We start from the raw sequence: 26,909 nt of genomic DNA, 5'->3' as shown, positions 1-26,909 counted from the left end.
TGTTTCTATAGTTACAGAAGGTATGGGCATTCATTATGGAACCAGGCCTTGATAATAGATGTTTGGGTTCTTTCTGGCACTGTTTTAAATGTTTCTGTGATGAATAACCTTACACATACTTTGTTTCATCTATGTACAAGTATGCCTGGCAGATAAAGTCCTAGAAAAAACTGCTGAGTCAAAAACCTAGAAAGTTCTCAAATACTCCTTTCGCCAATGTCACGTTTTCTACTAGAAAAGATATTCCAAGGATTTCCCTAGATGATACACCTTTGAAGTGTTTAGCACAGCTTGGCACATGACAAGTTCCCTATAAAGTAATATTATCATAGCCATCTAGAGCTACAGATGCATAAAATTTATAGGGAATGAAATTAACTGCATTCCATACTAAAGTCTTCCATAAAACTGGATCAAAGTTTCATAAACTGAATATTTAAAAATATTCCAGAAGGTGCTATTAAGATATAATTAATGTGATTATTTCTGTGAACGCTAGGATCCTAAAGAGATACTTCCTGATTCATCTTCTTTATGAAATCAGATTTTCACATCACTTTTTTTTTTTTTTCCTCTCTAATATTTACTTATTTGACTGCTCTCAGTCTTAGTTGCAGCATGTGGGATCTTTAGCTGCGGCATGTGGGATCTAGTTCTCTGACCAGGGATGGAACCTGGGCCCCCTGCATTAGGAGCACCAAGTCTTAGCCACTGGACAACCAGGGAAGTCCCCACATCAGTTTTGTTTTTTTTTTAAGTCAGGGCCATACCCAACCAGATGGATGCTGGCTTCTCAGTTCCTTACAAGGTCTGACATCCCCATCCACCCTCCTTCTGACGATGCGGTAAAGAACTCATGTGGAGACAGGGGCATAGATGAGGCCTGGCTCTCACCCATAGTGCACCTTGTTCCAAACACACGCCCAACTCCAGGGGCCCCAGCCTACCTCCTGCCGTTTGATTTCCTTGGATGTGAGCATTTGATTGACGCACACGTCGAAGGTCTCACTCCACAGCTTGCTGTCTCTCCGCTTTGTGCTCGAGGGGGCAGCATTCCTGGACCAGGGTCGGGGGCCCAGGAGGTCGGGACGGCTCTCACTGCGGAAGCTGATGGACCGCTGAACAATGAGAAAAACAAACCGTCACAGGCACGGCAGCAGGACTGGGTGGATCATGTGAGCGGCTTCCTGTCACTGACAGAACATAAATCAGACATGTGCAAGGAGGAGAGGAAAATGCCACGAGGCTCGTGGGAAGTAGGGCATTGTCTCTCGCCTACGTGCTAAGGAAAATTGGGCAAGGGGCCGCTTTCAGAGACGTGCTGGGAGTATCCGTTCTGCGAGACTGGGCTAACCCTGTGTACCATAGCATAAGAGCACTTCAGGTCAAATGCGTGCACACAGGCGGCTCTCAGTCAAGGGATGGTCTCTGTTTTCTTCCAGTGGACACCTCCGCTCTCGAGAAGAACAAAGGTTAACAGAAGTGGATGTTCTTCAAAAAACAAACCAACCCAACATCTGGCTAGTAGGCCTACTCTCCTCCTTCTGGGAACACAGCCCACTCTCCTTGGGTAACCCCTCTCACTTCATTTGGGCAGACTCCCCCAGACCTGACCAATCAGAGTACCCCACCACCCTGCTTCAGAGAGGGGACCTAATTCCCTGGAATTTGCTGTGTGCTCCATGGGAGAAAGAACGGACGATCGTTTCTTCAGGACCATAAGCTCAAGAGATAACCTAAGCAGCAGTTTCTTGCAGCAACTCACTCTGGTTACACAGAAGACTGTGTATGCTACAGGAGAGCATAAAGGGACACACAGAACGGAAGAAGGAGAGAGTTCACAGTGGGGGGAGGGGAGCAGCAAGCTCTACCAACACCATCTGAGCCCCTGGATCTCAGTGTGATTGAAGCCAGGAAGAGCCACGCAAAGACTAAGGGGCTGACACATTCCCCTGTCGGTTACGATCTTGGCAGCAAAGGACACCACTCTCGCCTTATTTTTCTGATTTTCCAAAGAGGTTCTAGTAGACTTTGGGATGGTCTAATCATCCAAAGTCTTCCCATGTAGCTGAGACAAGCTAGCACAGTGCTTTCTCTTGACAAATGCAAATAATCAAGAAGAAAGCTGAGTGTATCATCTTCAGCCTTCATCCTAGAAGATTTCAAAACACATACTGGAAATGTTGCCAAAGCAGTGAGGTGTTGCTGTGCTCAAAAGTCACATTCTTATTTAGCAAGTGTTCCCTGCCACAGCTGTGGCCACATGTCTATGGCCTTTGATGTGAAGTTCCAACTCCTTAGTTGGGCACTGAAGTCCTCCTGTAATCTGACCACAGTCTGTACATCTAGGATCACCTCCTACCACTCAACCATGAGCCCCCTCTTCTCCAGCTCTACTCGGTTATCTGCCGGACGTGCCTAAAATGTAATGCTCTGCCACTTGCTGTGCTTCCTTCAAGCAGTCTTTTTTTTCTGGAATGCTTTTCTTGCCTTGCCTTGCTGGTGAACTCCTAACTGTCCTTGGGATAGGTATAATGCAAACACCTCCTCTAGGGAGCCTGTACCAATGTTCTCCCATCCTTTCCCAGAACCATCTGGACATATCTCTGATATAGTGATGATCACACTTCATGATACTTATAGTCATCTACTCTGAACTAGAAGCTTCTGCGGGTAGGAACTGATTTTGCATGTTAAATATGAGTCATCATCACTGAAACTTTCTAAGGTAGCTTTCAAATATTTTGAGATTCAACAATAAAATTTAAGAAAGTATATTTTAAAAGAACTATCCATAACATTGTTGAGTACATTAGAATTCGTCTGCTTTCTCAGGTGGCACTATGGTAGAGAACCCGCCTGTCAATGCAGGAGACAGAGGAGAAGACTTGGGTATGATCCCTGGGTTGGGAAGATCCTCTGGAGAAGGGACTGGCAACCCACTCCAGAATTCTTGCCTGGAGAATCCCCATGGACAGAGGAGCCTGGCGGGTTACAGTCCTTGGGGTCACAAAGAGCCTGCACACACACACGCATATCTGCTTGATAGAATGTTATCTAGCCATTAGGACACTTCTGAGAGTTCTGTGTGGTTTTTTTTTTTTTTTTTTTCTTGATATAGTTTTAACAGCTAAAAATCCCTTCTTTGTAAGTCAAAATAAAATCAGAATTCAAATCTGTACATGAACACTTTATAATTATGAAAAAGTGCACATGAGTGAAGATACAGAAGGAATGCCACAAAATTCTATTGTTTTAATCTGATTATATTATGGGTATTTTTTTACCCATGGTTTACAATTTTTCATCAATCAAGAATAATGAGTAAATATGAAAAATTTAAAAAGAGACTGCCAAGGGGCTTCAGAGTACAACCACAACTTCCTGGAAGCGGGAAGCTTCAAACAGCAACACAGCTCTGCAGGCTGGCACAGGTGTCTGTGAGCTTCTGGGCTCAGGGATGAGCTCACGATCACTGGACCAGCCCAGGGCTGGCCAAGAAAGCACTTGCTCCAAATACAGTTCACTAACAGTACCTCACAAATCCTTGGGATCTCTTGAAAACAAGCCCTTGTAATAAACAGTGACCAAACTAATGCTCGCAGATCCAGATCCCTCCAGCACTAAAAATCAATTAGCTACAGGCACGGAAAGGTCAAAACAAGCAAAGTGAGTCATCAAGAGACTCTCTCATCTCAGTTTGCAGTTCTGATGCCAGCTGGGGCGGGAACTGAAGAGCAGAAAGAGAGGAAAACACGAAAAGGAGGATTCAAAATGAAAGACGTTTTCTACTTTCACTTGAGAGCATCAACCGCCTTCTTTGTTACGGTTTCAGTCCCTGACCAACTTCAAATTTCCCCTCGCCGCCACCAGGTTGAAAGTATTGTATGCTAACTTTGAATTTTCATATAAAAGTACATAAAATTAAGTACAAATCCCCTCATTTTTCTAAGTCCACTTTCTAGAAGCAACTGCTGTAAGTTTGTTTGAGATCTTTCTGAACCTTTTCTATGCATTTGCTAACATTCATAGAAAACACGTCTTCTCTTTTTACTCAACATGTCTCTCCATGTTATAAGACTCATTCTTAAAAAAAAAAAAAAGAATTTATGGAGGTACAATGCACATCATATGAAATTAACCACTTTTACAGTGAATAATTCGGAGAAGGCGATGGCACCCCACTCCAGTACTCTTGCCTGGTAAATCCCATGGATGGAGGAGCCTGGTAGGCTGCAGTCCATGGGGTCGCTAAGAGTCGGACACGACTGAGCGACTTCACTTTCACTTTCCACTTTCATGCATTGGAGAAGGAAATGGCAACCCACTCCAGTGTTCTTGCCTGGAGAATCCCAGGGACAGGGGAGCCTGGTGGGCTGCCGTCTCTGGGGTCGCACAGAGTCAGAAACGACTGAAGTGACTTAGCAGCTCAGTGAATAATTCAGTGGACTTTAGTACATTCACAGTGTCATGCAACCACCACCTCTAGTTTGAAAACATTTTCATCACCCTGAGGTCACCCAATCTTTTTTTTAAACTGAGGTACAGTTGGTTTACAATATTGTATTAGTTTCAGGTATACAACATAGTAATTCAAAATGTTATAGATCAGACTTCATTTATAGTTATTATAAAATATTGGCTATATTCCCTGTGCTGTACAATATATCCCTGTAGCTTATTTATTTTATATAGTTTGTACCTCTTAAGTCAACCCATTCTTTTTAATGGCTACAGTGTTAGTGTCCCATAATCTGGATGAACCACATGGATTTAAGCAACCTACAACTGATGGACATTAACATTGTTTCCAGTGTCCGGCTATTATAAAAATTGACTCAGTGAACATCCTTTAGGTATTCGTGCTGGTATTTCTGTAAGGCAGATTCCTTAAATAGAATTCCTTGGTCTGAGAAGTAGCCACTTCTTAACGTTTGATATGTACTGCCAAATTGACCTTCAAATAATCTGTTCAACTTGATAGTCCCCAGAAAGGCATATGATATTTCCTTTCCTACACACTCATCAACATGATATTATTATCAGTCTGACAGGGAAAAAATACATCTTAATTTCAGTTTCATGTTCTGAACATAGGATTGAACATATTTTTATGTTTTTATTGAAAAATTTCCCAGAGTTAGAGATTTTCTACTGTTGCAGTTTTGTGGAAAAAAACAGACAGGTGAGCTATACTAGGTGAATCCTATCTCTAAGAATTCCTGGCTTTGTGTTTCCTTAGTACCCGATGCTAGGCTCGGGGGCTAAAGGGGAAGGGGCAGGGATGAAGTTCACCACATAGATCACAGAAAAGTGAAAGTCACTCAGTTGTGTCTGACTCTTTGCGACCCCATGGACTATATATAGGGTCCATGGAATTCTCCAGGCCAGAATACTGGAGCAGGTAGCCTTTCCCTTCTCCAGGGGATCTTCCCAACCCAGGGATCGAACCCAGGTCTCCTGCACTGCAGGTGGATTCTTTATCAGCTGAGCCACCAGGGAAGCCCAAGAATACTGGAATGGGTAGCCTATGCCTTCTCCAGGGGATCTTCCTGACCCAGTAATCGAACTGGGGTCTCCTGCATTGCAGGTGGATTCTTTACTAACTGAGCTATCAGGGAAGCCCATAGATCACAGAGGGACCATTATATACCTGCCCCTGCTTAGCACTTCTCACAAGTTCTCTCCAGTCCTCACAAGAACCCTGTAAGGTGGGAGTTTATTCCCATTTTACTTATGAGTAAACCGAGGCTCAGGAAGTCTAAGGTTCAGGATACAATACTAGATCTGTGTGAGTCCAAAACCCGAGCTCCTTCCACTTTAGGGGTTGTACCTACTGTTTGGGCATCCCAGGTGGTGCCAGTGGTAAAGAAACCGCCTGCCAGTGCAGGAGACATAAGGGACTTGAGTTGGATCCCTGAGTCGGGAAGATCCCCTGGAGGAGGAAATGGCAACCCACTCCAGGATTCCTACCTGGAGACTCCCATGGACAGAGGAGCCTACTGGGCTCCTATTCATAGTGTTGCAGAGCTGGACATGACTGAAGTGACTTACCATGCATGCACCTGCTGTTTACAGGCAAATCATGCATCATGAGGAGGTTTTGGTGAGATGGGAACCAGCCTTCTCAGAGTTCAAGTTAAGAAGAGGGCGTGCATTTGCTCAGTTTTAGGAATAATGACTGAGTGGCTCTTTGATTAAGCAAACTTCTGATTTACACCTTTAATTCAATTCAGTTCAGTTGCACCTGACTCTTTGCAACCCTGTGTACTGCAGCATGCCAGGCTTCCCTGTCCATCACCAACTCCCAGAGCTTGCTCAAACTCATGTACATCAAGTCAGTGATGCCATCCAACCATCTCATCCTTTGTCGTCCCCTGTTCCTCCTGCCTTCAATCTTCCCCAGTATCAGGATTTTTTCCAGTGAGTAAGTTCTTTGCATCAGGTGGCCACAGTGTTGGAGCTTCAGCTTCAGCATCAGGCCTTACAATGAATATTCAGGACTGATTTCCTTTAGGGTTGACTGGTTGGATCTCCTTGCAGTCCAAGGGATTCTCAAGAGTCTTCTCCAACACCACAGTTCAAAAGCATCAATTCTTTGGTGCTCAGCTTTCTTTATGGTTCAACTCTCACATCCATACATGATTACTGGAAAAACCGTAGCCTTGACTAGACGGACCTTTGTTGGCAAAATAATGTCTCTGCTTTTTAATATGCTGTCTAGTTTGGTCATAGCTTTTCTTACAAGGAACAAGCGTCCTTTAATTTCATGGCTGCAGTCATCATCTGCAGTGATTTTGGAGCCCCCAAAATTAAGTCTCTCACTGTTTCCATTGTTTCCCCATCTATTTGCCATGAAGTGATAGGACTGGATGACATGATCTTTGTTTTTGAATGTTGAGTTTTAAGCCAAGTTTTTCACTCTCCTCTTTCACTTTCATCAAGAGGCTCTTCAGTTCCTTTTCACTTTCTGCCATAAGGGTGGCTCATCTGCATATATATGAGATTATTGATATTTCTCCCGGTAATCTCGATTCCAGCTTGTGCTTCATCCAGTCCAGGATTTCACATGATGTAGTCTGCAAAGTTAACCAAACAGGGTGACAATATACAGCCTTGATATACTCCTTCCCCAATTTAGAACCAGTCCATGGTTCCATGTCCAGTTCTAACTGTTGCTTCTTGACCTGCACAGAGATTTCTCATGAGGCAGGTAAAGTGTTCTGGTATCTCTTTAAGAATTTTCCACAGTTTGTTGTGATCCACAATCAAAGGCTTTGGCATAGTCAATAGAGTAGATGTTTCTCTGGAACTCTCTTACTTTTTCGATGATCCAACAGATGTTGCCAATTTGATCTATGGTTACTCTGTCCTTTCTAAATCCAGCTTGAACATCTGGAAGCTCTTGGTCCAAGTATTGTTGAAGCCTCGACTGGAGAATTTTGAGTGCTACTTTGCTAGTGTGTGAGATAAGCGCAATTGTGCAGTAATTTAATTAGGATGGATTAAAACAAACATTTTGTCTTTTTAAAACTCCACTTCGAAGGGGGAAGGATGCTGAAAGAAAGAATCCCGAAGAAATAAAGAATGCTAGGCTGGTGTGTGGTCAGCGGCTGACTGGCCCTGGAGGCAGCTCACAGCCAACCAGCCCCAAGCCATGCTCGTGGGTGGGGCTGACCACACCCTCACCAGTCAGGAGTACAGCTCAGCACAATTAGACGAAAGGACTGGAGCTAGGGGAGAACAAGGTGACTGCTGCTGGGAGGAAAAACCCAAAGAGGAGGCTGCCTTGAGAGAGGAGAACAGCCGCATGCCTTCTAGTCCCACCACCGCCCACCCCCCTGCTCTGGCTCTTGCGTCACCATGTGCTCTGTGACATCACTTACTAGTTTGATTCTGACATGTCTGTTTCCTCCCAGAAGGTAAGCTCCTTGAAGGCCCAGGGTCTCCATCTGTTCTATTCACTGATGGATTCATCTGCACTGGCACATGGTGGGTCCTCAACAATCTTGCTTAATGAGGGAATGTCATTGCTTGCCTGTGAGGGGGGCTTTAATCTCCTTCTCTGTCCAAAAGGTGAGGATTCTTACCCATGTTTATAGATGAGGGAACTTGAGGCTCAGAGAGGGTGATGCTTTGCTGAAGGTCAGGTAGCTGACCTGTGCTCCAGAATTTAAACCAGGTCAAAAGTGAATTCAGGATGACAACCCACATCTGGTCTATTTGAGTCCAGCTCCCCCAACACGTTACAAATTTTAACCAATATCCTACCCTGCTTCCTCTAGGGTAAGATTTAAGCATGATGGGATGTGTGCACCCAAACAGATGAGGATCAGGCTACTTCTTGGCCTGCGGCAGAGACTCCCCACCCTGCCACCACTAACGTCTTAGGCCAGAACAGCCTTTTTGTGAGGGGCTGTCCTGGGTAGCACAGGATGTTTAATATGATCCTCACCTCTAACCACTAGATGCCAGGAGTACAAGGTGACCAGGAGAGGCTCACTTCAAACTAAGGGACTCAGCCCTGGGAGGGACTGGATACAAAATAGAAACATGCATGGTGATACCCTTCATTGTGGGGAATCTGGGCCTGGAATGAAAAATGTTCCAGGACAAGCAAGAGTTTCCATGAGGGAAACTGGCCCAGCAAATCAGTCAAAAACCCAAAGCTCATAACTACTGGCAGCTACAATAACAATGGCCATAGCAGGCGCAGATACTGCAGATTTAGGAAGTGGGTGCTCATGTTTATGCCTGGCCTGGGTATATGGAAAAGATGCTGGAGGTGGGGAAAAAGCTGCCGCCTTTACATGTGTCAGAGGAAATGTAGACCCGGCATGATAGGCATGATGGAACAGATTTGGTTTGTTAATGCTCCCTGTTCAGTGGGGCACTCCCTTGTCCTTTTCCCAAAACAGAAGGTCTCTATGGCCAAAGATAACGCACTCCAATTAAGAGTTAGAGCCAGGGAAATCCTCTACACTGACCATTGCTATTTTGTAGCAGACAGCTTACTGTTTAATGGATTGGAGGTTAGGGTGGGACTGTAAGAGGAAAACGTGTCTGTGTTGCTACTACAATGGATTAAACCAGAAAGTACAGTGGTGGTGGTAGGGAATGGGGAAATGTTCTCAGTGTCCTGGAGGAGACTGTTTTACAAAATTTGATTAGAGTAATTAACTTAAATGGAGAAATAACATTTATCAGCTATGAAGCCTCTATCACATTGGCCTCTCATTCTAATCCTGACAGGATTTCCCTGTTGGCTCAGATGGTAAAGCATCTGCTTACAATGTGGGAGACCCGGGTTCGATCCCTGGGTCGGGAAGATCCTCTGGAGAAGGAAATGGCACCCCACTCTAGTACTCTCGGCTGGAAAATCCCATGGATGGAGGAGCCTGGTAGGCTACAGTCCATGGGGTTGCAAAGAGTCAGACACAACTGAGCGACTTCACATTCACATACTAATCCTGACAGAGGCATTGGACAGGTTCTCATATTTTGCCCCCTTTTGATAGATAAAAAATCCAAGTGTCAGAGGATTAAGTGACTGGCATAGGTACACGCTGGAAGAGAACTGAGTCTAGCTTTTCAACTACGAAACTCCAACAAAACATGAGTTAAGAGCACAGGCTGTGGAGTAACACAGACCTGGTGTCAAGTCACTTCAGTGGCTGAGGGACCTTGGAAATCTCTTTGGATTTCAGTTTCTTTACTTGTAAATTGTTTTAGTCACCACTCAGTTGTGTCTGACTCTTTTGCGACACCACGGACTGTAGCCTGCCAGACTCCTCTGCCCGTGGGATTTCCCAGGCAAGAATACTGGAATGGGTTGCCATTTCCTTCTCCAGGAGATCTTCCTGACCCAGGGATGGAGCCACATCTCCCGCATTGGAGGCAGATTATCTGTAAAAGGGAAGGGACATAGTAATAAATACCTCACGAAGTAGTAGTGAGGATTTGATAAGATAAAGCATATCAAGGGTTTGGCCAAGTGCCTGGTAGGTGATCAATAGGAAAAGGGTATGACCTATCACTGTTATTACACCACTGACTGCTCTGCTGCCATTAATACTTGTTTATATGACTTCATTTATCAGCAAACAGCAGACACATGTCTAAACTATTTGGACTAAATACCTCTACATGGGACCTCCACTAAGGTAACTTTTAGGAGGAGAAAACACTATAAAAGCAAAAGATGTGCAAAGAGCCTAAAATACCTGACAGTAGGGATCAGTTCTATAAATTACAGTATAATCACACAATGGAATATTGCACGGTTGTTAAAAGCATTCTTCTGTGCTCGTTTTGGCAGCTCATTTACTAAGGGCAGAGCCATGCAGAGAAGGGCCCGTACAAGGATGACATGCAAATCTGTAAAGCATTCTTCCTGAGAGAATACTGTCTTATTTTCTTTGTATCTATATGAGATGATGAATGTTAACTCGTTGTGGTAATCATTTCACAATACATACAAATCAAATTATGCTGTATACTTTAAACTTACACAGTACAGCCGTATGTCAAGTTACATGCTAATAAAACTTGGAAAAAACATTCTTTTTTAGAAATGCTTAATGAAAATAGGAAAGTCTCACAAGTAGAGTTAAGGAAGAGAAGAAAGATCCCTATTTAAAATACAAAATGATAACAGGGTTTACCCCTGAATGGTGGGACTATGGATGATTTTTATTTTATTTATTTGTTTTTCTTTTTGGCTGTGGTGGGTCTGCTGCTTGGGCTTTTCTCTAGTTGTGGCGAGTGGGGGCCACTCTCTAGTTGCTGTGTGAGGGCATCTGCTGGTGGCTTCTCTTGTGGAACATGGGCTCTAGGGCTCAGTGCTTGTGGCTCCCAGGCTTAGTTGCTCTGAGGCATATGCGATCCTCCCAGATCAGGGATTGAACCCGTGTCTCCTGCATTGGCAGGCGGATTTTTTTTTTTTTTAACCACTGAGCCACCAGGGAAGCCCTGACTATGGAGGATTTTTATTTTCATTTTCACACTTCTCTGCATTTATTTCTGAGGAAGGCAATGGCAACCCACTCCAATACTCTCGCCTGGAAAATCCCATGGACGGAGGAGCCTGGTAGGCTGCAGTCCATGGGGTCGCTAAAAGTCAGATATGACTGAGAGACTTCACTTTCACTTTTCCTTTCATGCATTGAAGAAGGAAATGGCAACCCACTCCAGTGTTCTTGCCTGGAGAATCCCAGGCACAGGGGAGCCTGGTGGGCTGCCATCTATGGGGTCACACAGAGTCGGACACGACTGAAGCAACTTAGCAGCAGCAGTAGCAGCAGCAGCAGCTACATTTTCCACATTTTCCATAATAAAGAGATAGTAATGAAAGGAAAACACAATCAGCACAGAAATGTGCAAGACCATGAACACTGAGTCAGAAGTGGTGCTATCAACAAAATCACAGTATGGTATCCAGTTCAGATTAACGCACATTGAAAGCATGGTAAACGGCACTAGACCAATTCACAATCAATAAATGTCAAACCTGAAGGATCTAGTAGGAGGACAAACCTTTTTTTAGTTGGGAGACATTTTGAGTAGATGTGAATGACAGCTGAAGAAAATATTTGTTTCAGGTGTGGAGAAAATATCGTACACTTTGCTTAGTGCCAGCTAGGAATTAGAAGTCTTCCAGAGCCTTGGGCAAGCAGCCTGACCATCTTCACTGGGCACCATCTGCACACAATAACGCTAATGGTAAAATATTCCACAGGCTGAAATGGAATGACGACTGTGCCTACCACATCAGCAAACAAAGCATGAGGAACAGCAGTGAGGTAGGATGCTCCAGACTGAAAATCTGGCTATTACTTTTAGATCCTGGCAAACTGCAGGCTTTATTAGGACCAAACTGACTTTATAAAAGCCTACCACAGCAGAGGCATTGCCAAACCTTACAGAATCCAGCTCTAGCGTGACTGGCTGCATGACCTTGGGCACATTCAGGATTTTTCCCTATAAAGTCCTGATGAAACCTACCCTGCAGAGTTGAGGATGAGGCTATGAATATAAAGGACCTTGCACAGAAATTGGTTCAGTGTAAATACTGAGCTAATGAAAGACGTTAGGACGAAATTTAAAATGACAAGCTTTAAATTGCAATAGCCAACTATTACAATAGTCAAACTTTCACTCCAGGAACAGCAGAAACTCAGGAGTTCCCTTTAACATGGAATACAAGTTTGCTCTCATCTACATTCTTACCTTCCAGACAGGCGGTTTGGTTTCTGGTTTTTTTCCCACACTTCTTCCTCAAACCTCAAATGTCCTTTCTCCCCTTCACCCTCATCATCTCTGAGCCATTTCAGACAACATGAGCCCCTGAACCCTTGCTCCAAGACAGAGAGAAATATGACTATGAGTTTAGAATTAGTATGTGAGAACATGGAGAAGCCATTCTGTCCAAGACAGATATACATCAAAAGTAGAGGCTTGATGCTCAATGTCACTAATTATCAGAGAAATGCAAATCAAAACTACCATGCGGTATCACCTCTCACTAGTCAGAATGGCCATCATCAAATTGTCCACAAACAATAAATGCTGGAGACAGTGTGGAGAAAAGGGAACCCATCTATACCGCTAGTGGGAACTAAAAAGAGAACTACTCTATGATCCAGAAATCCCACTCCTGGGCAAACTCTCAGAGAAAACCAGAATTCGAAAAGATTCATTCACCCCAATGTTCACTGCAGCACTATTTACAATAGCCAAGACATGGAAGCAACCTAAATGTCCATCAACAAAGGAATGAATAAAGAAGATGTGCTACAATGGAATATTACTCAGCCATAATAAAATAATGCCATTTGCAACAACATGGATGGATTTAAGTCAGAGAGAAAAAGACAAATATCATATGGTATCACTTATATGTGGAATCTTAAAAAAAATGATACAAATGAACTTATTTACAAAACAGAAACAGACTTATAGAATTCAAAAACAAACTTATGGTTACAAAAGGGGAAATGTGGGGGTAGGGGCAGGGATAAATTAGGAGTTAGGGATTAACATATACACACTACTACATATAAAATAATCAACAAGGATCTACCACACAGCACAGGAGACTCTACTCAACATTCTGTGATAACCTACATGGGAAAAGAATCTGTAAAAGAATGGATATATGTGTATGTATGACTGAGTCACTCTGCTGTACACCTGAAATTAATACAGAACTGTAAATCAACTACACTCCTATATAAAATTAAAAAAAAAATCGGAGGTCTAACTGATATCAGATGGCTTAGATTTGTGATTATCTATAATGGCAGAAAAATGCAAACTACTGAAATGTTCAACAATAGAAGGGTGATTGAATAAACATACATCCTTTTGACAAAACACTATATAAACCCATTATCTCTTAAAACTAGAGATAATGATAAATGTTTAATGACAAGAAAAAAGGTCCTTATACCATGAGTTATTTTATATGGTTAAGACAAAAGCAAGTTAAAAATAGTATGATTATAATTTTGTTTTTAAAAAGTATAAATGCAGTACATATTAATAGTAAAAGAAAAGATTGCCCAAGTATATACCAAAATATTAATAAAAGTTTTTTGGTGATGGAAAGATGGGATTACAAGAACTTTTATTCCCTTTTCTGACTATGATGTTATATAATCAGAAAAGAAAGCAAAATAGAAGGCACTTTAAAAAATAGAAAGTTCATTAAAAAATTCAACATAAGTACTTAATGATATAAAATATTTACAACGTAAATATCCATTAATAGGAGACTAGTTATATAAAATAAATTGCATCATGTTGGAATAATATATACTTAGTCAATTAAGATCATATTTTCTAACTGTGATATAACATTTCCCTTAAGCCATAATAAAACTTTCATCTAGCTAAATGACAAAGGGAGGAGGAAAAGAAGAGATGAACAAGAAACAGCAGGTAAAATGCATAAAAAGACAAAAAAGAAAATCAAATACAAAAAGCATTAAAAGAAATAAATAGAAATATTTAACTTTAGTAAAACGTACAAAACCTTCAGGAGATGAGGAGGAACCTTTATACACCTAACTGTGCAGCTTGGAAATATGTGAAGCAAAGATCAATAGAGATGCAAGAGAAACTGGTCATCCACAGTCCCTGGGGGTAGCAAGGGGGAGGAATAAATCCAAAGGTAAACAGATAACACAAAGATAAGGCTGGCAGACTGCGAGTAACCCCAAATTAGGCTCAGAGTGTTTAAGCTTCATAGACAGACCTAGAATGACACTGAAAGGAAACTATGAAATATTAACGGGTTGTTTGGGAGTGGAATCTTTCTCTTTCCTCTTTTCTGTATTCTTCCATAATGAACACACACTTTTATAAGGGAAAAGAAACACAGTTCAAAGAGAACAGAGGGCTCAGTTGCCGTGTAGGGAGCACAGCATCCCATAGCATGCCCTGGACTCAGCCCAAATGAGTCCACCAGCCGCGCAGCTGTGACGGGGGAGGCGGCCTCGGCGAGCGACTGACCGGCCAAGGCCGCTCGCCTGCAAGGCAGCTCGCCTTCCGCCTTCCTCACTCCACATGAGGAGAGCACACCAGCCCCTTCCAGAGCTGGGCAGCCCAGGGAGGGGATTTATAGGCACAGAGGGATCTGGATATCTGTGCTCCAGTCCACCAGCAGCGCTAACCTCCCCGGTCAGAATCAGACGGAGCGCCATGCAGTCGGCGCTCCCTCTCTGACCTCTGCAAATGCCGCCTTTGTGCTGGGGCCCAAGACCCCGGTCCACAGGGGCATGGGTGGGGGTAGGGAGGAGGCCACAGAGAACAAGTCCTGCAGTGTCTTCCTGAACTGTGGCTCCAAGGACCACTTACACTTGCAACACAGCCCTTGACCTTTTTGGAAGAGGCTGCCAGCCCTGAGCTCTCCTGGCACCCTCCCGGGAAGCCAGAGGAAGGCCTGCTCAATGTTCTGTTCTTGTTCAGTCACTCAGTCATGTCTGACTTTTTTTGACTCCATGAACTGCAGCACACCAGGCTTCCCTGTCTATCACCATCTTCCGAAGTTTGTTCAAACTCATGTCCATTGAGTCAGTGATGCTATCCAACTATCTCATCATCTGCTGCCCTCTTCTGCTGCTTTCAATCTTCCCCAGCATCAGGGTCTAAGTGTTCTACTATCTATTAAAGCATTGGGTTTGGGCCTAAGTCATATCTCCTCCTATGATAAAAGGAATGTACCCTGAGAGGCCGAATGGGTATCTCTAAAGGCCAGGAGCCAGGGGCAAGGATACTGCCACAGAGAAGCGAGCTGCTCCATTCCAGCACTGTGCTGTTTCAGGAAGTTAGAGAAAAAGCACACACACACATGGGAAAGAAATGAATGACCGCCGAGAGGTTTGGAGCCGCCCTGTGGCTTCTTTTTCTGTTTCTCCCGTTTTAGAAGGGGCATCAGGACCACCAGAGGCAAAATGAGGAAGGTAGTGAACTTGGCACACTGAGTACTCCCTTTAGGGCCCCCTCCCCCATCCTCCCTGCTCCTCAGGCTACATTAACACCTATCCCGCTCTAGCTGTGGGGAAGGAAGCAATAAAGCCAGGAGGCAATTATTGGGATGCTAGGACTGGAAGTAATTCTGCAGAATTTGCACTGCATGTGCCAAGGTGACTTACAGGGAGATAGGTGGGGGCAAGATGGCATACTCCAAGCTTTGCGGATCATCCTGCAAATGAGGCTGTCTAACTGCATACAACCTCAGGGGCATATTTCCATTTATTGACCCCCACCAAAGACACACTCACAGCATAAAAACACTGTTCAAGTTTTCTCTATGTTCGTGGACATAACCATTATGAATAATTATTGTGTTTCTGTCTGGTTGTTTCTGCCCAATAAACAGAACCCGGGATTAGCTCTTTATCCTGGTATTTTAAACAAGTAAGTTAAAAATTATTTTGCCAAAAAAAATCTTTGATGTTTTAGAAACCAATATCCACATGTCAGATCCAGCCCCTCAAGTCTGGCCTCAGTCTGTTGGGTTTCAGACAAGGCTCGATTTCTCTTTGCCCCAGTTCTCTAGGTCAGGGCAAATTTGCAAGGTGATTAAATATTTCCTGCAGTGTTCCCTGTGTGGGATCTGTGTAGGGTAGAAACAAGAGAAAAAAATTAAAGGTTTCCTGGGGAGCCAAAGGAAAGATTCTGAAGGAAAGACAATGGAAGATGCACTTTGTGTTGGGGCTGGGCTGTGGTGAGGAGGCATAGACAGCACTGTCCCTAGAATCATGAGCAGAAATGTGGAGCCTGGAGGCCAGGCAAGTTGATGACACTGAGTGAAGAGGCCAGGTGTTGGGAGGATAGCTGGGAGAAGTGGGGACATCCGTAGGTGAATGCTGACTGGCTACTTAGGTACGGCTCATAAGTGCCATGTGAGAACACAGGCCCAGCACTGCTAGGCGTTCCAATTCCTCAAAAGAAGCCAGAAGTCCAGATTGTTACAAGGACTCTTTTGATTTCTAAATGTGAGCTCAAAACAACGTGCAGCCAAACAAAACACAACCGAGGGCCAGATGTGACTAGAAGGCAACCCTATCTAGGATGTAAGTGACATGAGGGCAGGGAGTCTAGGATGTAAGTGACATGAGGGCAGGGAGTAGAGCCCGCCTGAACACTTGCGGAGTGAGCAAGGCCCTTCCTGGGGCACAGGGTGGACTGTCCTCAGAGAGACAAGGGGAAGAGGTGGCGGGCAACATGGAGACTGTAATCAAGGGAGGAAGTAACTACGGTGACCTCGAGCCACCACCACTGAGATGGAAAGGAAAGGGTGAAATGGCAATCGACAGGCTGAAGAATGTTTGAAAAGCAGAACTCAGCGAAAGACCAGATGTGCGGGGCTAGGGCGGTGATGAATCTTCCAGGGGAAGCCTGTGATGAACTTGGCCAGAGGGCTGAGACTGGTCACCAGGGAGAGAAGGTAAACACATTTTTCTTCATGAGCTTCAAAGCCCTTCATCTGGCTCCCCAGGATGACCTTATTTTTTTTTTTTCTCCTCTGTTCTCCCACAAAGGGGATCAGGGGACAGCCAGGAGCCCAGAGGTTCCAGCACAGAGCCAAGCCTACCGCTAATGAGACGAGGATTCGTTCAGGGGAAATATTAGCAGAGCTAACAGAGGAACACACAGGGCAGGGGATGAGCACTGAGGGGTGGACAGGAAAGAGGGGGAAGAGCTTGGGTTGCTTGGTGTGGCAACAAGGACAGGAGCGGGTGAGGGAGACTTCGAACAGCTCTCAAATCACTGGTGTCCATAGCTTGGGATATGCCTTGGGTGCTGACCCACAACTCTCTTAATGGCTCAGAAAGTCAAGATGAAAAATATTGCTAAGCAGAAGTATTCAGGAAGTGTAAGGAACTGGCAGACTCAAGCCTACTCAGCTGAACAAGGCGAGCCTTTTCATGATAGGAAAAGGATTTTTATCCTACTGGGTGCCCAAGGCCTTTGGGGAAAGGAAAAAAAAAAACCCTCAATGTTCACTTTAAAAGATAAACTTTTTCAGGAGTTTATGAACAAGAACTACAACCACCTGAATTAACCAAAGAATGTTTACAGTAGCTAATATTTACACCTTAGCTAGTTAGGAAGTCAGTGATTATGAACCATGGGCCAAGGAACCATGCTAGGTCCTTTAAATGCACTACCTTGTAAGTCTTTAGAGCGGTTCTCTAGAGGAGCTGGCAGCACCATCCCCAGTGTATCCACATGGAATAATGGCAAGACCTAGAGAGGTGCAGAGTTACCTGCTCAAGGGGACAAACTCATTGAGGGACAGAGCCAAGGCCAGAAGTGAGATACTTCTACTCCCAGGCCCATGTCCTCAGTCAGGGAGCAACAAACATTTTCTGTAACGGGTCCAAGAGTAAATATTTTTGGTGTTGTGGGCGATATGGTCGGGGTCACAACTACTTGACTGCCTTTGTAGGGCCACGGCAGCTACAGACAACACGTTGACATTTAGGCACGCCTGTGTGCCTGCACAACTGCAGCTACAGACACTGCAGTTTCAAATCATTTTCACGGGTTTTGAAATACTACTCTTTGGATTGCTTTTCCGCAGCCAATGTAAAAAGCAAAAATCATTCTCAGCTCCACGGCCATAAGAAATGAGTGGGTGGGCTGAGTTTCTTCTCACATGCTGCGAGGCTCTAAGCCGCTCGTCGAAGCCACTAGGCTCTCTTGCCCTCCATCTGAGGTCAGGCGCTGGTTTTCTTGGGAGGCCCATAGATATTTTAGGACCAAATGGATACCTATGAAAGTACATCCGGATGGGGTCTCTGAAACAAAACTGTGAGGAAAGACCCAACAGGGATGATGCCTCCAGTTACCTCTTGAAGGGCTCTGTCTGAAACCAACTTTAAAACATCTCTTTCTCTTCCAGTCTGCTCACTTGCTCTCTTCTATTCAAATAATAAGCATTGATTCAGGTCAGACTGAAACCAGGGGAGGTTCTGGCTAGGACAGAGGTGTCTCCTCCCACACAACAGGGTTTTCTGCAAACATGAGCCCACCGTGTCCTTACCTGCAGGGTTTGGCTGAAGCGCTTTAATGGTGTGGCCTTCACAGGTGGGATGAGGTTGGCGAGAGATGTGACTCTGGAAAGAGGTTTGACTCGTTTATTACTAGGCTCCTAGGGTTTAAAAAAAAAAAAAGGAAACTGTCAAGGTCAATTCCAAAGAGAATGTAACTCCACCACACAGTCATGTCTCACTCCACCAGCTGCTGGCTGCACACCACTCTGTAGAACGGAAATGGTACCCATCTCACTCCTGCTGTGTGAAGGTGACTGGTGAGCCAGGGAAGGGTAAATAGTCGGGGTGGGGGTGGGTTGGGGGGTGGGGTCAACAGAGGCAGTCTCTGAGCAGACAGCAAATGGCAAATTCCTTCACCCCAACAGTGTCTGACGGCTTTCAAATCAGAGGCTCCCACAGGAGAATCTCTCTCTCCAACCCCTCTTGCAGACAAAAGCTGCCTCCAATTTCCCATCCAATGACCTTGTCGGGCGGTTGTCTTTCGATGCTTCTGGTTTCATCTTTTTAAAAAAACCTTTTCTCCACCTTGCCTGAAGCCACTGTCCAAATTTCTAATATGCAATGGCTTTTCTAAAGCACAAAGACTGTTCCTTTTAGTACACCAAATTAAAAAAACATTTTAAAGAAGTTATTCTATTACTAGGCTGTTAAGAAAGCCTCTTTGTGCCCACAGTATATTTGAAATGCACATATTAATACTTATAAATAACAACTAGACAGCAAAAAGAAAATATACAGAGAGAAAACCCTACCTCGAGCACTAGTTTTTATACTATACCTAGCCACAAGTTATGAAAATTATCACCATATAAAACATACACAAATCTGCAAGTTACCCCAAAGCAAGCTGATGGGTGGGGGAGCATACCTAAACCAATGACTCTGCAGATTAGAGTTACATAAATAAAAACAAGAGGCTGTGGAAAAGAGAGGGACGACAGACAAAACACTTGACAAAGAGAACAGTTACCCTTGTCTTCCTAAGCTCCATCTGACGCGCGGGAGATGCTGGACAGCGCATGAAGACACCAAATTTTGATGGAAAAAGCCACACTTGCCAGTGGTTGTGGTGAAACTCGACCATTTCCAGAGGGAGCCTCAAGGTGTTCATCTTTCTTTTTCAGCCATTGCCTTCAAAGTTTTGAGAGTTAAGATTCTCTAGAATATCCCTGCAAGGTGTTTTGAACATAGTAGGTGCTTGGAAAAATCTTGCCTGAATCTGGAGTTCTGCCAAGACACTCTCATGTCATTTTATGCCCTTGACAGCCTTAGAAAACAGAAGAGTCCTCTGAAACAGACCCAACCTTTCTGGCAAATAGAAAAAAAAAATCTAAAGGCTGTTTAAAAAGCACAAAACAATTCCACGATGTGGCCAGGAGTGACTTCATGGTTTCTTGAAGCAAATACTTTTCCAAAACAGAGAATGCATCCGGGCTGCTGGGGACCTCTCCAGCCTCTTGGCATGCTGAGCTGAACAGACAGAAGGCAGTTCTCCGAACACCAGGAAGGTTTAGTTCCAAAATGCACAGGATGAATCTCTCAACACGAGAGATATCACATCATAATTATGTAAACGCTGAAGACAAAGATCCGATTGCCCCTCTGATTTCAGATGACAGTGCCCTTCAAGGATGCTCCCTGTCCAGTGCCTGGCTCCTGAGTATCTGTGCCCAGAGGAGGATTTTTAAAATATTTTTTACGTCAGAGCTGCACCACCAGCAGGCTTACTGAATAGAGACACACACACACACACACACACACGCACGCTCGCACGCACGCACAGCCTCTTGAGCATCCCCTGAATTTTTCTAAATGGCTCCGCTTTGGCTGGAAATGCCCGAGTTTTGATACAGCACCTTTGGTGGCACAAACTGCATTGCAGCAAGTGAGAAGAAGAGGGCTTTCCTAGGGGAGCAGGATTTGGTCTCATGTACTCCTGCCACACACCTCAGAGCCCGTTGACTCCCAGGTCTCTTATTAATGGCTAAAGCTCCTGGGTCACAGGTTCCGTATCAAATTGGGGAGGTTGAAGGGCAAATGCCAACTGGGTTATCTTGCTTTAAAAAGGGAGCAGGGAGCCTTGCACGCTTGGTGGGATGAGGGAAGATTCGGCTTTGTTTCACTTGCTGTGTCATTTTTCTGAGGCTCTGCTGACTCTGCTGCCCATTTCACATGAGCCAGTCCGCTGTGCGTTTTCTGCACTGCTGTGACATGAATGCACAGTGCAAGTGGCGGCCCCTCCGCAGGTCGTGCCTGTGTTGCTACATGAGATTGTAATGAAAACTCCCTTCCTAAGGCTTCACCCATTTGGAAGTAAACTCTGGGCTGCTCTCTGGTAATGTGACATTCCCAAGTAATGAACAGTCGAAACAGAAACCATTGCTGTATGATGTACTTGATCCAGCAAAGTGGGCAGGTGCAATTTCAAACCAGAACATTTACAGGTTATTAGATCTATGGAGAGGGCTTTATGCCTGACCCACATGAGTGAAGTATGAATTATGGTGTTCTCCTTGAGGGCTTCAGTGAGAATAGGAGATTAAAAACATTCTTGGCCTAATTTGATTTTTCTTTTCCATTTACTACGTATGTCTCCAGCTACATTTTACTGCTGTCTAAAAAGAGCCCTCAGGGAAAATGTTTCCAGATTCCAGTTAAATAGCTGTACTGAGAACCAGCAAATACAATTCCAGGGATGTTTTCAGCTTTATAGAGAGATGACAGAACACAACCTTCAGAAGCTCCCTAATCCAACAACTCAGCTGCCAAACCAAGCTGGGCAAGGTCACTGCTAAACCCACTTTCAAGTGCAGACTATACCCTCACCCTGCAATTTTAAGACAGAACAGGAGGGCATCTCACTAAAGAGGTTAAAAAAAAGAAAAATGCAGTGTGGGCAGTATTTCTTGAATAACAGTGTTGTTGCATGTTTTCCCTATCTCACAGCTTTTTTATTTTTTTCTTATCTTATTGCACTGGCTAGGACTATCTGTATGTTGTTGATTACAAGCTGAGAGAGTGGGTACCATAGTCTAATTTCTAATTATAAAGTAATTATTATGAAGGTTTCATCATTAAGTATTATATTTGCTAAGCACATGGAAGAGATACCCTTTATCAAGTAAGGCAGTTCCTTTCCATGCTAAGTTAGCTGTGAATTTTTATCATGAATGAGTACTGACTTTTATCAAATATTTTCTCTTTATCTTTCTAGAGGACAAGGAAGGGGGAAAAAAGAAGGAAGAGGTAGAAAGAAGGGAAGGAGAGGATGAAGACAGACATACAGGTCACATTTTTTCATAAAGGAATTGATTCAGCAATTTTAAAAGTCTCTTGTGCTTGAATTACAAACAAAAGCAAATAAAGCACTGCATGTAATTTTATTTTTAATGTGAGATTTCATTAAATATATTTTAATAATCCTTCTCTAGGGCATACAGTTTTTGTCCTTTCCTCATTTTTCCCTCTAAGAGATAAAAACCAAAGCACAACATATGCAATGTAAGAAAATGCCTATCATATCAATATAATTTGGGATGATTTTTATTTCTCAAAATAAGAAGGTTCCATTCTAACAGACACAGCATACAGGAAACCATTCATTCTCCTTACACCTCATTTTTGCAGCCAGAGTAGGGTTGGAGAACAGTGGAAGGGTCTTCCACATCACCTCCGTAGCTTCCCTGACACTGGTTTTACTGAGCCACAAACATGGCCCAGGAGGGGCCAGATATGCAGCCTTTAATGCAGAACTGACCACTCTACCGCAGGGCAACACTGCTCTTGGATGCTCTACCTCTGGCCAGGAGCTAGGGAGAGGTGAGAAACGACTGTGCTAGCAGGCGCATCTGTCCATGAGTTGATGGAGAGATTTTTTTTTTTTTAATGTCCTTCAAATGTTTAGAAACACCAGGAATCCTTTCTGGGGCTCCATCTGTGAGATAGGAGATGTGCTGGGAATTGCACACCCAGGCTTCACGTGTCACCCATCCTGAACCCTCTAGGAGGCTTTCATCATCCTCATGTTTTAAACAGGAAGTTTTGATCTATGAGTGATGGAGAAGCTCTAGCAGTACTAAGAATAATGAGTGCATAGTCATTGCAGGGACTCTTCTCTATGCTTTACAGATAATTAGTAATTTATTTCTCCTAACATCTCTGCAAAAATGTAAGTCATTCAGTTATGTCTGACTCTTTGAGACCCCATGGACTGTCCATGAAACTTTCCAGGCCAGAATACTAGAGTGGGCAGCCTTTCCTTTCTCCAGGGAATCTTCCCAACCCAGAGATCAAACCCAGGTCTCCTGTATGGCAGGTGGATTCTTTACCAGCTGAGTCACAATGGAAGCCCAAGAACACTGGAGTGGGTAGCCTATCCCTTCTCTAGGGGATCTTCCTGACCCAGGAATCGAACTGGGGTCTCCCACATTCCAGGCGGATTCTTTACCAACTGAGCTATTAGAGAAGCCCAATATCTCTGCAAGGTAGCCACTATTGTGATCATCATTTTAAAGACAGGGAAAGCTAAAAAAAGATGGCTAGGATTTAAATGTAGGCAGGCTGGCTCCAGAGCTCATGCCCTACTTTAGGGTTTGGTGATATTTTTCAGTGAGGGGACAGATGGCTAAATGTTTTATACTTTGAGGGCGGTCTAGCCTCTGTCACAACTCTTCATCTCTACCATCAGCCATAAACAGTATGTAAATAAGTGAATGTGGCTGTGTTCCATTAAGCTTTCATTTATAGACACTAAAATTCAAATTTCATATAATTTTCACATGTCCCAAAGTATTATTCTTCTGTTTTTTTCAACCATTAAGAAATAGAGAAACGGTTCTTGAGGGCCTGAGGCCCCCTTTTCTCCCCCTGTTCATTAGAAAAAGGAACAGGAGTTTTGTTGGAGATTTTCCAATTTTCAATCAAGTATTTTGCTCAGTAGAGGACACACTACAGAAGATTCTAGAAATTTTTAAAAATTTTAATTGGAAGCTAATTACAATATTGTGGTGGTTTTTGCTATATATTCACATGAATCAGCCATGGATGTACATGTGTTCCCCCCATCCTGACCCTCCCTCCCACCTCCCTTCCCATCCCATCCCTCAGGGTCATCTCAGTGCACCAGCCCTGAGCACCTTGACTCATGAATCAAACCTGGACTGGTGATCTATTTCACATATGATAATATACATGTTTCAATGCTATTCTCTCAAATCATCCCACCCTCGCCTTCTCCCACAGAGTCCAACAGATTGTTCTTTAAATCTGTGCCTCTTTTGCTGTCTTGCATATAGGGTCATTGTTACCATCTTTCTAAATTCCATATATATGCGTTAGTATACTGTACTGGTGTTTTACTTTCTGACTTACTTCACTCTGTATAATAGGCTTCAGTTTCATTCACCTCATTAGAACTGATTCAAATGCATTCTTTTTAATGGCTAAGTAATACTCCATTGTGTATATGTACCACAGCTTTCTTATCCATTCATCTGCTGATGGACATCTAGGTTGCTTTCATGTCCTGGCTATTATAAACAGTGCTGCGATGAACATTGGGGTACACATGTCTCTTTCAATTCTGGTTTCCTTGGTGTGTATGCCCAGCAGTGGGATTGCTGGGTCATACGGCAGTTCTATTTCCAGTTTTTTCAGGAATTTCCACACTGTTCTCCATAGTGGCTGTACTAGTTTGCATTCCCACCAACAGTGTATGAGGGTTCCTTTTTCTCCACACCCTCTCCAGCATTTATTGTTTATAGACTTTTGGATAGCAGCCATTCTGACCAGTGTGAGATGGTACCTCGTTGTGGTTTTGATTTGCATTTCTCCAATAATGAGTGATGTTGAGCATCTTTTCATGTGTTTGTTAGCCATTTGTATGTAGAAGATTCTAGAAAATTAATTTCCAAAATACTGTTTTCTAACAGTATTTTTAGTACACCAGGCAACATTTACAATGTTTTGATCCTGAGCTCTACTTCCAAGTACTACTGAGTTAAAAATAAGGGTTAGAAATCTGGTTCTTTAAAAAAAAATCTGATTTTTTTAAGATGGGGGGGGCAATACTATGTCATGCCACTGAAACAAATAGCTTTAGGGCCATTGGAAGTGGACTGTATTTGGTGCAGGGGCCATAGCTGGCTGACCACTGCCCTGTACCACTGCTGGCTTCATATGGGTCATGTCTTGGGCCAGTGGTCTTCAGCCTCAGCTTCCTGCTAAGACATATCCAGAGATGACACTCCCAAGCAGGGCGTCTCTCACAGGCACACTCAGATAGTCTTCAGGCTCTGCCAGACAGCGCAGGCTCGATTTGTACCCCCTTCCTTGCAGCTGGGGACGCAAGGTCCTCTCCTGGTAAGCAGAGGGTATCTCTGACTCACCTTTTATGTGAATGAACGCTATCCTACTACATTTTGTTCTCTTAGCTTTCCAAACAAATTATCCTGAACATAACACAAACTTTCCGGACCATTAATACCATGAATAAGGGACATAAAATGTTACAATGCTTGGGATCTGCTTCAAAGCGATATGGGAACAGGGAAAGGGTCTGTGTGGGAAATGGCATGGATTCCAGGTTTTGTTGTAGAGTTCAGTCACTCAGTTGTGTCTGACTGTTTGTGTGGCAACTGGCAAATCTAGGGGCCAACCCTAGATTGGCGAAGGATGTAGTATGCACAGTCCTGCCTATGGTGCCTGGTCAAAATGCCCCATAATACAAAGATTTACTTCAATGGACAGAAAACAGTTTTGCAGATGTACTAGTGAATGTTGACCTGGAGCAGACAGGTGCCATCTGAGATTTTTACTTTACTTGTTAGTGAGGGTCTGTCTAGTGAGAAAGGATACTGAGGAGGCAGACATCATCTAGAATTGGATGTAAGTAGAAGAAACCTGGTAAAATGGAAAAAAAAAAAAAAATCCCACTACTGAATTTAAATAATTCTCAACTTCTATAGGCCAGAACAGAGCCAGATCCAGGAGGCTGGAGACCCCATGGAGAGGCACCAACATGGCTGTCAAGATTCCATGAAGTCTGTTTGATTACTGACTGGGCTACTATTTGCTCTCACTAAGAAACCCATCAATTTGCCTGAAACAGGGCACTCAAAGCCGGTGTACTGGGACAACCCAGAGGGATGGGATAGGGAGGGTGGTGGGAGGGGGGTTCAGGATGGGGGACACATGTACACCCATGGCTGGTTCATGTCAATGTATGGCAAAAACCACCACAATATTGTAAAGTAATTAGCCTCCAATTAAAATAAACAAATTGATTTAAAAAATAAAAAAAGGAAAGGAAACCCATCAACTGGCTCCTGATCACTCAGCTCCACAACATGAAACAATCTGGTAGAGTTCAACTCTGATTTGTCTTAGAAATATACAGAGAAAACAGGGGTCATTCAAGATCAGGCTGCCCATCAGAAGAGACCTCTGTTCTACTGTATTGGTTTTAATTTGTGAAGGTGCTTTCCTTTCCCTACAACTGCCTCCTGAATCCACTCTGTTCTTTCATACAAAAGCCCAGTCTTCCACTAAGAAGGCTGAGGGCTCCCGTCAGCTGATCATGAGTTCCGCTCATTACAGTTGTCTCGACTTTACCACGCCTTTCCTTGTGGTTTACATTGTTTTACAGTTAATACCCGAGATTCTCACCCTTCAAAACTTCTAGGTCACCACAAATATTCTGGTCTCACTTCTTATGACACCTCCTGTTGCCAAAGCCATCCCACCCTTTTATTTTGTCATCAAATAGGAAGAGGCAAGGAAGAATTATCCTGCAGGAGTCAGAGGGCCCTACCAACACTGTGATTTTTGACTTCTAGTCTGCAGAACTGTAAGAAATAAATCTCTATTGTTCTAAGCCTGCCTGCTTGTGATACTCTGTTACAGCAGCCACGCGAAAGGTATTTGCTGGAAAATCTCCTCCATAGTAAAGTTACTATTATTCCCTTTGTTAATTATTGCACAGAAATGGAAGAGATATTTTGGGACTATGTGCATCCTTGAAACTCAGTTCTGTGAGTGTTTACCCAGCATATGCAAAGTGGCTTCACTCACGTGTACAGGTGTCACCCTTGGGGGAATGTCTCCTGGCTGAACAGGGAAAACCAGAAGGTTGATCCAGGCAGAGCACCTGAGAGAGTTAACCCTGGGAGAGTGGGCAAGGAGTGGGCAGGCGACATGGCCAGCAGGCAGGGCACAGTGGCCCACAGCGGTGTGCAGGACACGGGGGGCCAATGAGGAGGCCTTCACAGAGCTGTCTGAGCGAGAGGGGCTGGGCTGTAGGAATGAGACAGGGAGCTTCTTCGGAGTCTGCAAGGGACTTCATCT

At 43.9% G+C, this 26,909-nt stretch overlaps 1 protein-coding gene and 1 long non-coding RNA gene across 20 annotated transcripts in view; one reads left to right on the top strand and one right to left on the bottom strand.

Moving 5' to 3' along the window:
• ARHGEF3 (Rho guanine nucleotide exchange factor 3) overlaps positions 1–26,909 on the bottom strand; it is a 312,981-nt gene that overhangs the window by 23,867 nt on the left and 262,205 nt on the right. For 18 of the 19 annotated variants that reach the window (XM_086367396.1, XM_086367397.1, XM_086367403.1 and 15 more), the window contains 2 exons: positions 18,557–18,664; positions 948–1,118 (listed from right to left, as the gene is read on the bottom strand). In XM_086367396.1, the coding sequence (XP_086223522.1) occupies positions 948–1,118; positions 18,557–18,664 (279 nt within the window). Of the gene's footprint in view, positions 1–947; positions 1,119–18,556; positions 18,665–19,536; positions 22,734–26,909 lie in introns of those variants that run through there. The other variant, XM_086367400.1, reaches the window with a different exon arrangement.
• Positions 7,688–25,668, top strand: LOC147348363 (uncharacterized). Its single transcript, XR_015151503.1, has 3 exons — positions 7,688–7,922; positions 11,738–11,801; positions 25,532–25,668. It is a non-coding gene; the product is annotated as an uncharacterized LOC147348363 (long non-coding RNA).

The sequence above is a fragment of the Bos grunniens genome, chromosome 22, assembly GCF_055505025.1.
Source record: "Bos grunniens cultivar Pamir isolate PY7600 chromosome 22, Bosgru_T2T1.0, whole genome shotgun sequence".
Lineage (NCBI taxonomy): Eukaryota > Metazoa > Chordata > Mammalia > Artiodactyla > Bovidae > Bos > Bos grunniens.
The sequence above is the reverse complement of the archived record's forward strand: the minus strand, read 5'-3'. Positions and strand labels throughout refer to the sequence as shown.